Genomic DNA, 17705 nt, shown 5'->3' on the forward strand with positions numbered 1-17705 from the left:
AGTATCGTGTTTAGGCCAGCTTTCACCACCCTGCGATGTAAATTCTCTGCTTTATCCCCACTCCACTTTATGCGAGTCCCATTTGGTCTACATGGGGTAATGTGATCGACAACCCTACCAGAGAATACATCCCTATGGAGCTCACAATATAGGACCATGGTAAGTGCATTGTGGTCACTCAGGTCGTGATCTAAGATCTGGGGGACCGAACAATGGGGAGCTACCCGGTTAGAAATAATCAAAAAATCAATAACAGAGGTGGTGTTTCTCCCCTTAAAGGTAGGCGCCAGATTGCCCTCGTTATCAGGGGCATGTTGGTGGATTGATATATCAATTTTTAACATCAGATTGTTAAGGGAAGTGCCATATGGAGAGTGTAAAAAGTGGAGTAAATTTTCCCCATTTTCCCCATCATGACCACAAGTAGTTGAGTATGAGAGAGGGCAAGTTCTGATATTAAAATCTCCTCCCCAAACGATATCATAATATACAGTTGTATTGCAGAGAATAGAATCCAGGGCCGATTCAAGTTCATCTACTACAGTGGTGCTGGAGGGGTCAAAGGTGTTATTGTAATGGTTAATCAATAATAAATTTCTATCCCTACCTACCGATATTTCCAAAATTTGCGAATGGGACCCCACAATATGGCTTTTCCTTACACGTAAAGGGAGGTGTACAGAAAGTAAAATCAACAATCTCCTTTGGCCCTCCCCATTACAGATTCCACCGCATTACAGTTATAAGAAACAAAACCATCAAAAGCAATATCTTCCACTGACCACGTTTCCTGCAGACATAAAATATCAAAATCCACAATGTGTTCCCTCCAACCCAGTGCTGAAACCTTTTGCCGCCACCCAGCAATGTTCCAGCCAAAGAGGGAAGGCTCAGCTGCCTTTTCTGCTTTCCCGGCGTTGGGGGCGGGGCCGGCAGGGAGAGGAGCCCAGCTGGTAACGGGCGCGCGGGGACTCCTGGTCTATGGAGTCCTCCGCTCTACCCTCGCAGCCCTGCCGGTTGAGTTAAGCCCCTTGTAAATTGACAGCCGCTGTGTATCCGCGAAGCGGGACCCGCGAAGCGGGTCCGGCGAGCAGGGGCGGCACACAGCGGTCAGGAACAGCGTTTCCAGTAGCGGAGTGCCCAGCGATGACAGAAGGAATCCTGCAAAAAACAATCCATGTAATGCAGACACACTTGCAGCAGATTGTGCACCAGTGTAGGCAGAGAATGAGCCATATCTTGATAGATCTGATGAATTCCTGCCCTTTCTCTGTCACACAGCTCAGCAAGTTGTCTCGCTGCGTTGAGTGAAAGTAAGATAAACGCGCCCTTGGTCGCCATTCATCGACACAGGGATGAGAGATTTATGCGAATGAGGGAGAGCCATTCTAACTCTTGCAATGATTTCTGGCAGCCGTCTGGATCATGTGACACACACACAGCAGTGTGACCCCACAGACACAACCCCCCATATCCTGAAGGAAGAATGGACAGCACATCAATACCATAGTAGGAGAGGTAGGATTCCAGCTGTCACTAAAGCATAACAGGAAAGCAGACAGGACATTGGGAATCGTGTAGCACTGATGATGGTGTCAGAGGTCGATAGTGCACGGATTGTGCTGCCGGGTTCAATGTTATATAAGGGGACGCCCGGTTACACTACTCAGAATGAGTAAAGGGTATCTCTGATCTGCTACCTCTTACCACAAATAGAAGTGTCATCTCTGCTATTTCACATACCTTCCTTTTTATCTAAATACCACAAATATTATGATTTCTTTTATTTTTCTTTATTGTCTACTATTGATGATAATGTATGTTACACACATGCTATATATTTTGGACGCAATACACTGTAAGAAATAGTTGTTCTGACTCACCATATACAGTTCATTCTGATCTGGAAGTATCCATATCAATGAAGAAATATTACAGCAACAACTAATTAGAATATTAAAATGAATGAATTCATTAACACAGACTCTGCCCTTAAACACAAGCATTGCAAGTAAACTGTGATGTTTCACAACAATCAGCCACATGTAAACATATGACTGCATCCCAGGACACAGACCACATTACAGGATGAATAACCCTTCCCAGATTGTCTTCTCTGCCGTGAACCACATACAGATGCTGCTCTTTGCACATAAATCCTTGGGAAGTTACTTGAAGCTGCATTTACAAACTCACTGCCTCAAAAGCAACTCCTCCAAATACCCAGGACACCTCGAACAGGCTACTCAAGAACACAATGTGTATATTTATAGACTCTAGATGAGGCGCTGCAAGACTGGTCTCTCCAGAGTGAGAAACTAGAACTAGACTCAAACAACAATAAAACAAATGGAATCACCGCTTGAGCTGCTCAGGTACATTCCAGTCTTCTATTCTTATTCAACCCACCAAACATGCCTACTCTTTGAGCTGTATCAGCAGGGATTCAAACCCATCCCTATTGGGTGTCCTCAAAAAACACCTGTTTCTTTAAACTTTTTTAATGCTTTCCTGCAAAGGGCCCAATGGTTGAAAAAAAGGATGATCCAATTATACAATTTTGGACTCAATTTTCTGCCCCCACCACACAAACAAAATGCTAAATTTAAATAATTATAGTGACTTACAAACCTCACAGTCTGAAACTATGAATGTCCACATAAAGTTAAACGTTCTCTGGTGTTAATATTTGGCCTGAACAGAATGATGTAACATTTGGGAATGAATATGCAGCCCAGCAGTCCAGCGCTAGAAGTCAAGATGGCGAAGACCTCCACGGCCACCATGTACCTGCCCTTCGAGCTGACGTAAGCCGGGATGAAGGAGACCCAGACGCTGCAGAACACCAGCATGCTGAATGTGATGAGCTTGGCCTCGTTGAATTTATCTGGGAGGTTCCTGGCTAGGAAAGCCACAGTGAAGCTGGCAAAGGCCAAGAGGGCCATGTAACCAATCACAGTGTAGAAGGCAGTGACAGAGCCCATGTCACACAGCAGGATCATCTTACCAGTCTCAGAGTGCATGTCAGTGCCAGGGTGAGGTGGAGAGGTGAGCAGCCAAGAGACACAGATTGCCACTTCTCCCAGTGTGCACAGGAGGACAACAGAGCCAGACATCCGGGGCCCCAGCCATCGACTCAATTTGCTGCCAGGCCTGGTGGCATTAAAGGCAATCACTACAGTGATGGTTTTTGATAAAACACAAGACACAGCAACAGCAAAAATAATCCCAAAAGCAGCCTGTTGGATCAGACAGGTGAATGTTGCAGGCTGCCCAATAAATAAGAGAGAGCAGAGAAAGGCCAACATTAGAGAGACAAGGAGTGTGTAGCTGAGACCACGGTTATTGGCCTTCACTATTGGGGTGTCCCGGTGTCTGATAAAGATTCCCAGCACTCCGGCTGCAACCACAGAGAAGATAAGGGCCACAGTGGCCAACGTCACACCTAGGCTATCGCTGTATGAGAGGAAGACAATGACCTTCAGGCGGCATCCATCCTTCCTGTCATTCGGCCACTGGTCCTCGGGGCACTGCATGCAGCTCTCCATGTCTGCAAGAAAGTAAACATGATATCAGCCGTTTCCACTCTTTCAAGCTGTTACAAATATTAATTTGATAATGTAATAAAACATATTCTGACATTACTTTGAGAGTATTTTATTAGGAAAAATAAAGTGATCATTTTTGACGCCTTTGGATAGAAGGAGCAGTGGCTGGTTTAGGCTTGTGCTGTTCTAATGCAAACATGATCACACCTCCCACCCTGCAAACCCAGACAGGAAACTGGCAGTAACACTACACTTGGTATGACTGATACCAGGGATTGGTTGAAGATTGCTGGAGACCTGCTTAAGGAGCAAAAAGACATTTATTTTACATTTGTAAGTAATATATATTCCAGTAACAAGAATCAGGTATAATGAAGGCAAGGTGGGCGTTCCCCCACATTCAAACCTCATAGAAGTGACGCAGTGAAATCTATCAGATTTCACTGCGCAACTTCTAGGACACCACTGCGTCAAAACCTTACGCTTGCCTCACAGCAGTTCTAAGGGTGACGCAAGTGCTTTCACATGGGGCTTGCTCCATGTGAAAGGCCATAGTGCTGGAGTTGCATCTGTTTTCAGACACACTCCAGCAACGCGTCACTTTTGCACCTACATATCCGTCAGGATTCCTGATCTATCTGTAAATCCTTGAGACATGAAGTGCCGTACAGTAAATCCCGAGCATCCATGGTGTCGCAAGGAGGGCGCACTGAAAAGTATTGCATCACTGGTACTTTTCATAAATGAGGCCCTGCGACTGTTAATCTAAAGTTAGACTTCAGGTCTATCTTTACCTTTGTGAGTCGGGCCCTGAGGCTTCACTCACACATTGGGCCCCCTGAGTGCAGGATTTGATTGGGCCTAGTCTGTGCGCTTCCACCAAAACAGGCTTTGATGACTGTATTCCGGATGGTCTCCTTGTAGGAAGCTCACACTCAATTCAATGAGCTTAGGTTCCTTATGGCGACAAGCTGATGATAAAGGCTCTGTGCCTCCTGGTTTATTATTTAAGGTTACGACAAAGGCAAGAGGTCTGACGTATTGATATTGAAAAGCGTATTTTAAAGTCATTCGGCATTAGAGGGTGGATTGATATTATTCTGAATTAAAGTCTAAAGATTTTTTTTTGTTTCATAGAATCTCACAGATTACTTTAGTAGGCGAGGGTTTTGGTGTTGGTTACCCCCTCTGACTAGCCATGAGTACAGAAGATTGATTGTGAAAAGCATGTGTTGTAATCAGCACTAGTTTATGGGTGGGTTTTATCCCTCTATATTGAAGCCTACAGATAGGTATTTTGTTACACGAAATGGTGGATGACCTTTGTAGGGAAGGATATTGGTGTTGGGTACAGCCTCTGACAAACCCTAGAGGGAAATTTGCACTGTAGCAATTCTTGTTAGGATCTCTTAGATATCTGTCAGGATCATGTAATAAAAATCCTTAAATATTACATCCCTCCATACATTTAAATCAATTTCCATACAGATATATAGAGGGCCTTTGGCTCCACCCTGTTCTACCATTGGTCTCTCTGAGTATCATGACACTCTGCGTCCATTCATGACAGGGACCAGCGTGGGGTAAGGGTTCAGTCTGCATCTCCTCCCTCTCTTTCCCACTCCCCGCCCCACTGCTGCTTCCGAGAGCAGCCGCCACTGGTGAGCCCACTCTCTTCTACCATTGGTCTCTCTGAGTATCATGACACTCTGCTTCCATTCATGACAGGGACCAGCGTGGGGTAAGGGTTCAGTCTGCATCTCCTTCCTCTCTTTCCCACTCCCCGCCACACCGCTGCTTCCGAGAGCAGCCGCCACTGGTGAGTCCACTCTCTTCTATCATTGGTCTCTCTGAGTATCATAACACTCTGTGTCCATTCATGACAGGGACCTGAGTGGGGTAAGGGTTCAGTTTGCATCTGATCATTTATTCACCAATTTTGATTGGGCATTAGTTATACTGAAACTGATGACTCACCACTTTGCATTGAGAGCCATACTATCACCGGATTGAGGTGGGGTGGATGGAATTAATGTGAGTCCTCTCTGAAATGCCATAATACCAAATGTTCTCTTCTACGAAGGTGGTTTGAACTGTTGCGTGTTTACTAAGGTTCCTGATCGATACTGCGACCTTATGCCCCTATTCGGCTATAAATCCATTTTTTCCCTATATTGGCATAACCGTTCAAGTGCGATTTCAGAAAAGCCATCTCTGGCCTCACACGAACAGAGCCACATTCCAGCATAGTTCTCTGCCACTTCCTTTGCAACCAATTAGTGCAATTACAGAGCAGAAGTCACTATCTGATATTCCTAGATTAACACTCCGAGTTCTTCAACAAGATAAAAACTCAGCAAACCTGGAAATCCCCGCTTGCTGTGTTTTGATTAGTAATGGAACTCTAATGAGCAACTGATAGCTATCACTTCCTAGTGACATCTTTTATTGACGTCTTATGTCCAGCAAACTTGCGTCAAACCCGGCACCTGTCAGGTATAAATATTACCAACGTTGCCTTAAGCAATAAGCTGTCGTGCTGTTGTATGCTGTCGTGCACCCTGTTGTGCATCCCATTGCTGCTGCAGGCAGTACGCTGCTGCTGCTGTCCCTTGGTGGTGAAGCTACTGATACCATTATCGCTGCTAAAGCGCGATCGATGGTGCAGTATGCTTAGGAGCTGAACAGCCGTCCCTCTGCGAAGAGCCCAGCAGATTCCAGCTGCCGCGGACGCTGTCCCCCGCCTCCTCCTCCCGACGCGCTGAAGAGACCCGCTGCCTTTCTACTGCAGAGAAATCCAGCTCCAGCGTTTCCGGTCTGCCCTCGCGGGTGACTGGGATATTGAGTGCCCCCTGAAGGAAATACCAGACTTCCATCATTCTATTCAGAGGTATGGTGTTGACTAAACCCTTAGATGAGAATTCTTGAAGCAAACCTTGGCAAAACCAACTTAACTTAAAGCTACTTACTTACTCCCCTTCCACGTGTTAGGCTTAGGTCAGGCACACTGGGGTAGGCGTAGTTAGAAGCACCAGTTGAGTATTTTAGCCTAATGTATATATTAATGTATATATGTTTTATTACTTTTAAACCATTGTATGGCTAAGAAACCATATCAATGCTTTTACAGTTCTATTTCGCAATTCTTATCTTACTGTACGTACTTTTTATAATAACAAGTCTTGCAATTGTGGCAATACATTTCTCTTGTACGAGAAGAAAGACTGTTCAATAAATGTTAACCCTTTATTGACAAACGCCCGTCTCTCTATTCTCTACATATCGTGAAAGTAAACTGCACTAACCTGACTGAGTGAAATACATGTCTATTGTTTCACACGACCCTAGAGATTGACTCTTGATCTGAGGAGCAAAGTTGTCATGTTGCACGGTTGTTGGAAAGCTGAATCCCTTCTTGTCTGTGCCAGGGAAGCTGATCACTTCCTATACAGAGAAGAAAGTTTCCAGTGACCTCTGAGCTAGTTGGTAACACACCCAATTAAGTTTAGCATAGTCAGTGGAGGCCTGGAATATCCGCAGTTCCACGTCGATACTACTGTTTATGTTATTCCAATGCGCAGGGCCTAGTGGGAAACTAGGAACTACACTACATGGCGCCCAAACGTTTGGTAAGGCGATAAACTAACGCAAGACGTTAGAGTAACTCAGTCATGCATATTTCACACCCCTTTCTCCCGTAAATACTCCAATAGACGTCTGGAGTGGGTGAAAGATTAAAATCAGCCCGACCTCAGTAGGAAGAGATTCCTATGTAAAGCTCTGGTTTATTCAACGTTGAAGGATACAGTGTTCCAAAATATTGTGCACCTAATCTTTGTCTCCTTGGAGACCTACTCTGCAAACCTTGCATTTTAACAATGCCAGGAGAAAATAACGGAACCACTGGGGCCGCAGTAAATGCAACTCAGCAGGATTCCGACGATACAGTACCGGGTGCAATAATCATCCCGGTACATTTAAGAAAATCTATAACGTTAAAACTTATAGAAAACGGACTGACACCTCAAGGTGGTACAGTAATTTTCGTGATAGAGGCTCACGAGTATCGGCAGACAGAGGTATTCTATTCATGGATAAACTTTCCAGCGGTAAACGCTATAACAAAAGAGTTTCACTATTACAAAATAGAGAAACCTCCGGAAGAGTACGCTCCTTTCGAGGAGATTGAAATTCCACTTAAATTTCAAGAGCACCTGCTCTGGTTTAATGGCGCCCTAAAACACAATGATCACATTACCAGGCTCGGTCCACTAGGTAGACCAGGAGCAACGTGGCCGGTTCTAGCCAGCTACACACCACATCCTGACATTGCAAAAATGTCTAACTCTTAGTTAACATAGGAGAATTAACAAAAGCATATAGAGAGTTAGTAAAATTATTTATTAAAAATAATTCAAACACTCCTAAAAAGAGCTGGGATGGAAATAAACAATCCACTCCCAAGGAAAAAGTTTTCCAGTCCAGAGGAAGGTCTCCTCGACGGAGGGAAAGAACTCCGACTCGAGAACGCCAGTCTCCCCAGAGGGAGCCCTCTGAGAAAAGATATAACCTTATAAATAGGGATAATCTGAAAAAACCTGATAGATATCAAAGTATTGATACACGTTCCTCTCGATCTTTTCCACAGAATTCGGAAAGAAGAGGACGGTCAGACCCAGGAGAGCACACCAAGTCCAAAGACAAGGAACCTGCTCAGAGTAAAAAATCTCAATTTCAGAAAAAGAAGGTAGCCAGTATTAGAGTAATCAACCATGCCGAGAATACTGAGGACACAGTTGAAAAACGGGGAGTGGGCATTGACAATGTTGGACAGTGCAGCAGAAATTAGTATAGCGCGCAAGATCTTGATGAGTCATCTGGAGACAGTGGACACGAATGAATACATTCAGGTTGAAACTGCCGACACCAGACTTAGCGAGCCCCATAAAATATACGAAATAACATTGCGTATAGAGGGTGATAAGACTAGGAAAATAAGGGGTCTATTTTGGGATAAGCTCTCCAAAGGCTATGATATTCTGTTAGCTGAAAAAGATTGGCCCCCAGAGTTTGTCAGGGAGTGCCCTCGCGGCGAAGAAGTGATTATGCCTGCCTTCTCGAATCACATTCCGATTCACAAAAAATATACATATGCAAGGAAATGGGCAGTAGCCCAGGCACCTGCATTATATAAAAAGCATGTAGGATGGGATGAGGATTCACCTCCTCACAAAATCCAACTAAAAAGTGAACCAACTGCCCAACGGCAGTATCCCATAAAGCAAGAAGCTAGAAAACAAGTCAGGGAGATCTTAGATCAACTTGAATACCAGGGGGTGATTGAAACATGCACCTCTCAAATGAACAATCCTTTGTTTCCTGTCTCCAAGCCAGACAATTCATATCGTCTAGTTTTGGACTACAGACATCTTAATACATGTTGCAAAACTTTTGCAGTACAAAACTCGCATAGTGCAGCCCTAATGAATAACATAGTTAGGAAAAAATATAAAACGACATTAGACATATCTAATGGTTTCTTTTGTCAAAACATTGCACCAGAAAGCAGATACTTGACCGCTTTCTCAGCATTTGGGTCGCGGAAAAAATTCTGTCGACTCCCACATGGGTTCAAGAACAGCCCAGGACTATTCTCAGCTAGGGTAACAGAGTTACTACAAATCTATGATGATGAGGCATTATCTTACGTAGATGATATCTATCTCACAGACGACGACTTGGATACTCACTTGAAAAGAGTGAACACCATTATACTTGGGTTCGCAGCAGAGGGTTACAAATTCAACTTTAAAAAGTCCCGAATTGCCCATCTGACAGTACTATTTTTAGGGTACGAATTATCAAGTGAAGGGAAAAGCCTAGCGGACAACTTCTTAGAGAAGTTCGCTGTACTCCAAGCTCCTAAAACGCTGAAGAATTTACAATCCATTCTAGGTTTTCTGAATTTCGGAAGAACTTACATTCTAAATTACGCAGAGAGGGTTAAACCTCTCTACGAACTAATTAAACCTGATTTTAAACAAATCAATTGGACTCAAAAACACACAGAAATTTTGAGATCACTGCAAACAGACATGTTAGCAAAAACAAAATTAGATACACGTGACAACACGATCGATCTTGTAATCCGAGTCATCCCAGGAAGATGCGGATTCACGTACCTGACCTCTAATGAGGGTGAAAAGGTACCAATTTCAATTAAATCTCACTTGTACACACAAGCAGAAAAAGCATTCAGTCACACAGAAAGAACTGTGAAAACAGTGCAAATCGCATTAGCAAATGAACGAGAACTAGCACACGGCAAACGGATTAATATCCTTACAGAGGAATCCGCCTTCGAGGCGCTATTCAGCCCAGTAAACCTTCCTACAGTGTCACTGGATCCAAAATGGATTCAGTGCATAGATTCTCGAGGAGCGGAAGATGTGAAATACTATTTCGCCCCGCAATTTGAAGAACTGAATGATTTAGAATATGAAGAAGAATATCCTCTGCCAATCGAACTTCTGCCTCTCCCACAATACGCCTGTATAATCTATACAGATAGTTTTGTACAGCATTTTAATGTAGAGAGCAAATCCTACAATGCAGCATGTGCGATCATTAAAGGTCGTTGGCTGTGCGGTAAATTCAGACCGAAAGTAACAAAAACTGAATCTGTAAGAAACTGTTCGGTTCAGAGAACTGAAATCAGATCTTTAAAGATGACGCTAGAAAATGCAGAAAGTGAATTCCCGACACTAATCGTGTGCGATTCTCATTTTTGCGTCAACTCTTACAATAACAAACTGCAGAGCTGGATTGAAAAGGACTACAAAGATGACACAGGTGCCACAATAAAGCATAAATTGCTCTGGAACCAAGTAGCTCTTTTAAAGAAAGAACTACAAAAGACTCACGTGATTCACGCACAGAGTCTTCAACGTGATGGCGTTCACGTTGCAGGGAATTCATTGGCTAATACAGCCACAGCGGAAGCAACTAAACCGGCTTCCGTAGCCACAAAAAAGCATACAGATAAATACATAGATGGGGAAACCATGCTGGCAGTAAAAACGACCGTAAAAGGCGACTGGGCAGCACTACCCGTGAACTATCCACTCAATTATGCATACGTAATAGATGCAAACTCCGTTCCTTTTGCTCGAATCCCTGGCGTGGGGGACTGAGTAATTCCAAACAGGAGCAGGAGGGGCTTCCTCTTACTGGAAGCACACATGGGGTTGGGTCTGAGACACCAAACAATTAAGGTTTCTCTGAAATAATTACAATCAGAGTACTGGTGGCCAGGAATGAGTATAGATATTCAATGTTTTGCTCAAAATTGTGAAGACTGCAACAGAGATCGCAGTAATGAACAGGCCAGTGTAGTTTCAGGATCCCTTCTAGACAGCATAAGGCGGTCTATCTGCGCAATCAAAGAAGAGAAGCGCGTCCCATTGTACACAGTTAAGGCTAAACACACTTAAAAAATATGGTCTCCGGCGCTCGGCTGACGCTAGAACGGTTATAAAAGATTTGCGAGTCTTTATCGGCACATACGCAATTACCACGTTCCATTCTGACCAGGATCCTGCTTTCAGCTCTCGAGCTTATAAGGAGGCCATGGCTAGCATGGGAATTGGGTTGCAGTATTCTTGTCCGTCATACCCCGGAAGGGAATAGTATGATAGAAAGAAAAAAACGTGACATAAAGCAATCTATAACAGCGAAGGTATTAGGTTCAGGCGCTGGGTGGGTCAAACATTTAATAAGTGTCCATACTAGTCTTAATAACATGCCAAGAAATTCTCTAAAAGGTTTCAGCCCATACGAACTATTGTTCGGAATTAGAATGCGCATTCAGGACCTCGATAGTCAGATGTCAGTGGTACAAGAAGAAACAACAAACTTTGACATCAAGGATCGTTTGGCTGTTTTACAGGAACTGAATGAAACAAGAAAATCCTTAAGCAACATAAAGTTAAAGCAACAGCCAGGTACCACTGACGAGGCACCACCAGCAACAGCCCCAGCAAGGCCTGTCTGGATTCCAAAGATTGGGGATCTAGTCAGAGAAAAGATCGCGGTGAAGAAGGAATTTGGGCCTTCTTACAGAAAAGCAGTACCTGTCTTGGCAGTCACCGGAACAAGATCAGTTGTGCTACCGCCCCTTGCTGGTAAAAAGGAGAACAGAGTCGTGTCCATCGACCTGGTAAAACCACAAGCATGTGGCCTATAATCAACAGTAGGCCCAGTGGACTCCCAAGAAACAACAGAATACCCAAACTTGCAACAATCCAAGAGGTTCAAACTGAAAGACTAATCACATTCGATCAGCCTGCAGTGCACAATGAAGGACTATGCAATAATGCCATGGAACTCGTGCCTCTTGAGACACAGATTGAAACAGTTCATCAAGAAACAACACCAGTCTACAATGATGTGGCATCAGAAAGTGCTACCGAGAGACAGATTGAAAGAACAATCCCATCAATTGACAGAACTGCCTCTGGTTATTACATCAACTTCGACAACTTCTCTGAAGATCAAAACGACCCCGGAGTGATGCCAGAAACAAAAAAGTATTCTAAAGAAAACACAACAGGACTCCTTCAACAAATCAAAAAATTATATCTGGATTCACCGTTGATTGAGCATTGGATTATTTCAGGGGTATTCATACTCCTACTATGCCTAATTTTAGTTTTAATTTTAGGAAAGTTTATTACAATTGAATGGACACAGCAAGTCAGAACATCAACCTAGTCCTGATACCACACAGATCATCCCACGTGAAGAAAAGAGAACTGTCAACAGTAAATGTCACAGCCATTCCAATACCTGGTGGGGTGGTATGGGAGAAAACAGACTATGAGATATATGGTCCGGTCGAAATCCTGAAGTATCCTCATCAACTGAAGGTTTCCTTAAGTGACTTTGTAAAACCTAGTACATTCTCTGATGATTGGGACTTTAACAGTATTAATGACATGATGTCTGATTTAGTAATGTCAGCTAGATTCACAGAACATGATTATTTACAAGGTTCATCTAGTTATGAGCAATTATTCTGCAACACACATTATGGTGATCATTATTTGCATAAATCTGCACAGCCTAGAAATGTTTTTATGTATAATCAATGGGAACATTGTGCTACACCACCTAAAAGCAGTTCTAAAGTATTTTTTGAGAAATTCAAATACTTCTCAGGGTTTAACACCAGTAATGCAGAAACGTTCTATTACAAACTGTTAGATAAAACAGGAATGAAAACAATGCTGACAAATTCTAAATTGATATATTCAGAAGCATTTTATGACAAAATGATGACATTTGGTTTTGATTATTGGAAAAATAATATTGAAACGAAAACAATTTGGGGTACAAAAGATTGGCAGGTGCAAGGCCTTGAAGCACTATTCAGAACCTGCATGATACCAGAACAAATGATGTTTTTAAATGACACCGTCTATTCCAAAGCCAATACCTGAAAATGCAACTGCAGATATTGAGTTAGACGTGTCACAAATTTTACATTTTAACAGAACACATCCTGATTGGAAAAAGTGGTTAATCTGGCCTATTGACACAAACAACTGTCAAGATAGATTCCTAAATAAAACACAGGGGTTAAAAATGACCAGACTAGACCCGAGATACTCCCAGAGACAACATCCAGGGATTATAACAACATACAGTGTAGGGAAACTCTGCCTTGAATGGCTAACATCATCCACACTGGCTGAAATTAAGCAACACTTGTCTTTACTAAAAGATGGTGCTGATTTGCGAGATTTCATTCTTGGGCCACGCAAACAGCGTCAAAAGCGTTTCATAGCGACCAGTATCTATGCTGCTTACAACGAGGCTTGGAAAGTCAAACAAATTGAAGCAGCTGAAAAGATACGAGAAATTGATCGTATTAATTTGGAGAAATCACCTTCTGTAGTAGACAATGGGTTACTGACTCTGTCATCCAGAATATATTCGTTGGACAATATTGTATCCTCTGCCTTTGATGTGATAGACAGAGACTTGCTAATGTTACAACATGGCCAGTCTCAATTACGCTCTATTATAGAATTAGGCTGGACGCTGCAAAATCTTCGTTCAGGCTATGTGCCTTGGCGTTTAATCAACACAACGTCATTATTTTTCAGTTTTAACCTTACTGATAAACAGATCAGTTTGGCACAGAAAGGAGCAGACTATACAATCCTGAGCATCGAAAAACTCGAGAGATTACCATTGACAATGTCAGAGAGTCCTGTCATTGAATGGATAATACACGGAATTATCACCATTCCGATAACAACTTTCCGATTTAAAAAGTGCCTTGAGTACATACCTGCTGGCCAGTATGAACAATTGGGTAAAGGATATGTAAAATCAGAATGGAAATTACCATACACACATTCTTGCTATAGTGACAGCGACAAAAATGTATTTCTTAGTGGTGACAACTGTAAACATTCACTAAGCGGTATACTTTTGTGTCAGGGTATTAATTTACACGGAGCATGTGATGGAAATTCTAACAACCTTTCATGCCACCAGCTAGTCACACCTGCAACTCAGATAGAGCCCTTCTTTATGCAACTTGCAAACGGGAGTTACATTCTTAGAACGGATCACAGATGTTGTGGCCTAGTGCCAGGTAAAAGTTATCTAGTAAGAGTAACATCCATGGTCAAATGCTGTATGCAGGCATTGTTCCAGAGTGGGCCTGCAGACACAGTGACTCCCATCTGGCCTCGTCTGAATCTCTATTCTATACGAATTGATACTTTAAGCAAAATGAAATCTGTACTTTTACAGACAACAGTGCCTATAACGTCATCAAAAGAGACGTATGATCTTCTAGTTGCAAGGACAGCTACTGAAGTTCATGAACTTTTATCAACAAATTGCCCCGTGCATTTCGTAGAAATGTTGAGCCAACTCCTTAACATGTCTAGTGCCACAAGCATCCCAGGCATATTTAAGACAGTCTTTACGGGACTGCTAACACCTTTTCAAGCAATTTTGGGAATCGTTCCTAATTTTGTTCACTCTGTTTTTGGCGGCATACCATTATTTTTGGGACTTGTAGCAGGGATTTTATTTTTGACCCTCCTGCTTCGTTATGGCAAGCCGAAACTCAGACATAGCTCCCATGGGAATGGAAGAGACAATCCTAGCAATGCGCTACCGGGACAGGATAACTAACGTCCTTGGATTGGCCAGGCTGAGAGATCTAAACATGACCTGGTTCCTTTCATTCAGACCTATATGGCAGAACTGTATCTTACCGGTACTTCGATGTATGCTATGCAGCGATGAATGCGTGTTGGACATCTGTCTTTCACTTCCATCAGCAGTACCAATGGACGTCGATACTTTGCTCAGTCCGATAACGGCTCACGCATTGTGTTGTCCCCAGCGGCTACCAATCCTGATGACGGCATTCGTTGAGACTCCTGTACTACGACTAGGTGGTAACAGTGGAGCAAGTGACAAAAGCAGCATCACCCAGGTACAACGTTCTGTGAGCATTGCTGGTCCTGCTCTTGATGACAGCAATCATTCTCACACCTGCCAAGTTACAGCGCTATCTAATTTGGTTGAACTATCACCTGAATTTGTAGACCAATTTTTTGAGAGCCTGTCTCATACGATGTTCTCACCCGTACAGAAACAATAACTTTGGAGAAGCTTTCCGACACACAGCGTTCCCATGAACTCTGAATTCGGCCTTCAGTTTTGATCAACAAAAACTGCAAAAAGCTTTGGAACTCTATTTCCCCGTTCAAGCATTAATTCTTTTGAATTGGACATTTTTTTTTAATATTGACCCTTTTTTTGGCACGAAAAATTCTTTGCTTAACGTAAAAACTATTCTTAGAGAACAGAAGCTTCACACTTCTATTTCTAAACACATCTGGAGACATAACAACATTACATCAGCCTCTAGCACATGTTATTGCAATGCATTTATATGTGATGATTTATCTCGCACTTCTTCTGTCAGAGATACTTCATGTGTAATTCTTTTTGCATAATCGTTCATTGATTTCATATGCAATAATTTTTGAATGATTCTATGCTTCAAAAAACGTACAGTACCTAAATTTCATGTATTACAAATACGCCTATTTCGAATGCATATATGTATTTTGGGGTGGGCAATGTTACACATTCATCTAATTGCTCTAGTTTTAGTAATTTGATGGACATGAATACGTGGAGTGGGTGTTGCGTGTTTATCTAGGTTCCTGATCGATACTGCGACCTTATGCCCCTATTCGGCTATAAATCCATTTATTCCCTATATTGGCATAACCGTTCAAGTGCGATTTCAGAAAAGTCATCTCTGGCCTCACACGAACAGAGCCACATTCCAGCATAGTTCTCTGCCACTTCCTTTGCAACCAATTAGTGCAATGACAGAGCAGAAGTCACTATCTGATATTCCTAGATTAACACTCCGAGTTCTTCAACAAGATAAAAACTCGGCAAACCTGGAAATCCCCGCTTGCTGTGTTTTGATTATTAGTAATGGAACTCTAATGAGCAACTGACAGCTATCACTTCCTAGTGACATCTTTTATTGACGTCTTATGTCCAGCAAACTTGCGTCAAACCCGGCACCTGTCAGGTATAAATATTACCAACGTTGCCTTAAGCAATAAGCTGTCGTGCTGTTGTATGCTGTTGTGCACCCTGTTGTGCATCCCATTGCTGCTGCAGGCAGTACGCTGCTGCTGCTGTCCCTTGGTGGTGAAGCTACTGATACCATTATCGCTGCTAAAGCGCGAACGATGGTGCGGTATGCTTAGGAGCTGAACAGCCGTCCCTCTGCGAAGAGCCCAGCAGATTCCAGCTGCCGCGGACGCTGTCCCTCGCCTCCTCCTCCCGACGCGCTGAAGAGACCCGCTGCCTTTCTCCTGCAGAGAAATCCAGCTCCAGCGTTTCCGGTCTGCCCTCGCGGGTGACTGGGATATTGAGTGCCCCCTGAAGGAAATACCAGACTTCCATCATTCTATTCAGAGGTATGGTGTTGACTAAACCCTTAGATGAGAATTCTTGAAGCAAACCTTGGCAAAACCAACTTAACTTAAAGCTACTTACTTACTCCCCTTCCACGTGTTAGGCTTAGGTCAGGCACACTGGGGTAGGCGTAGTTAGAAGCACCAGTTGAGTATTTTAGCCTAATGTATATATGAATGTATATATGTTTTATTACTTTTAAACCATTGTATGGCTAAGAAACCATATCAATGCTTTTACAGTTCTATTTCGCAATTCTTATCTTACTGTACGTACTTTTTATAATACCAAGTCTTGCAATTGTGGCAATACATTTCTCTTGTACGAGAAGAAAGACTGTTCAATAAATGTTAACCCTTTATTGACAAACGCCCGTCTCTCTATTCTCTACATATCGTGAAAGTAAACTGCACTAACCTGACTGAGTGAAATACATGTCTATTGTTTCACACGACCCTAGAGATTGACTCTTGATCTGAGGAGCAAAGTTGTCATGTTGCACGGTTGTTGGAAAGCTGAATCCCTTCTTGTCTGTGCCAGGGAAGCTGATCACTTCCTATACAGAGAAGAAAGTTTCCAGTGACCTCTGAGCTAATTGGTAACACACCCAATTAAGTTTAGCATAGTCAGTGGAGGCCTGGAATATCCGCAGTTCCACGTCGATACTACTGTTTATGTTATTCCAATGCGCAGGGCCTAGTGGGAAACTAGGAACTACACTACAGAACAATGGCCAGGTGACTGCTGTGAGGAACCTTCAGTGCCCTCTGTTCTGAGAAGTAACAGGAGGCTACCCCTAGATATATCTGCCTCACTTGATGGCATCAGTTACATGATTTTGGCTGCAGTAAAGGCACAAGGTGTGGTGCTAGGACTGCGTTCAGATCAGTAGAGTTATTGTTGTCTTCCAGGTTAGGAGGGATGTCACAAGGGAGTGGAAATACCTCTTCTCTCACACATTTAATTCGGATACTGTAGGCCATGTCAACCGGGAGTAGTACAGGCTTCTATCATGCTTTCCATAAGACATTCAAGGGGGGTCCTCGAGTGCAGGAGTGTCCCTTAGCCTTGTCATTCAGGACATACCCTCATGTCAAGCACACCACATCACCCACCCTG

The 17705-nt window shown here is 43.0% G+C and overlaps 1 protein-coding gene across 1 annotated transcript in view; it reads right to left on the reverse strand.

Moving 5' to 3' along the window:
* Positions 1–2645: 2645 nt before the first annotated feature.
* Positions 2646–17705, reverse strand: part of LOC147725745 (vomeronasal type-2 receptor 26-like) — a 210817-nt gene continuing 195757 nt past the window's right edge. The window contains exon 3 of the mRNA XM_086964583.1: positions 2646–3550. Within this exon, the coding sequence (XP_086820709.1) occupies positions 2646–3548 (903 nt within the window). The 5' untranslated portion in view covers positions 3549–3550. The remainder of the gene's footprint in view (positions 3551–17705) is intronic.

This window comes from Lissotriton vulgaris, chromosome 3_2 (genome assembly GCF_964263255.1).
Source record: "Lissotriton vulgaris chromosome 3_2, aLisVul1.2, whole genome shotgun sequence".
NCBI lineage: Eukaryota > Metazoa > Chordata > Amphibia > Caudata > Salamandridae > Lissotriton > Lissotriton vulgaris.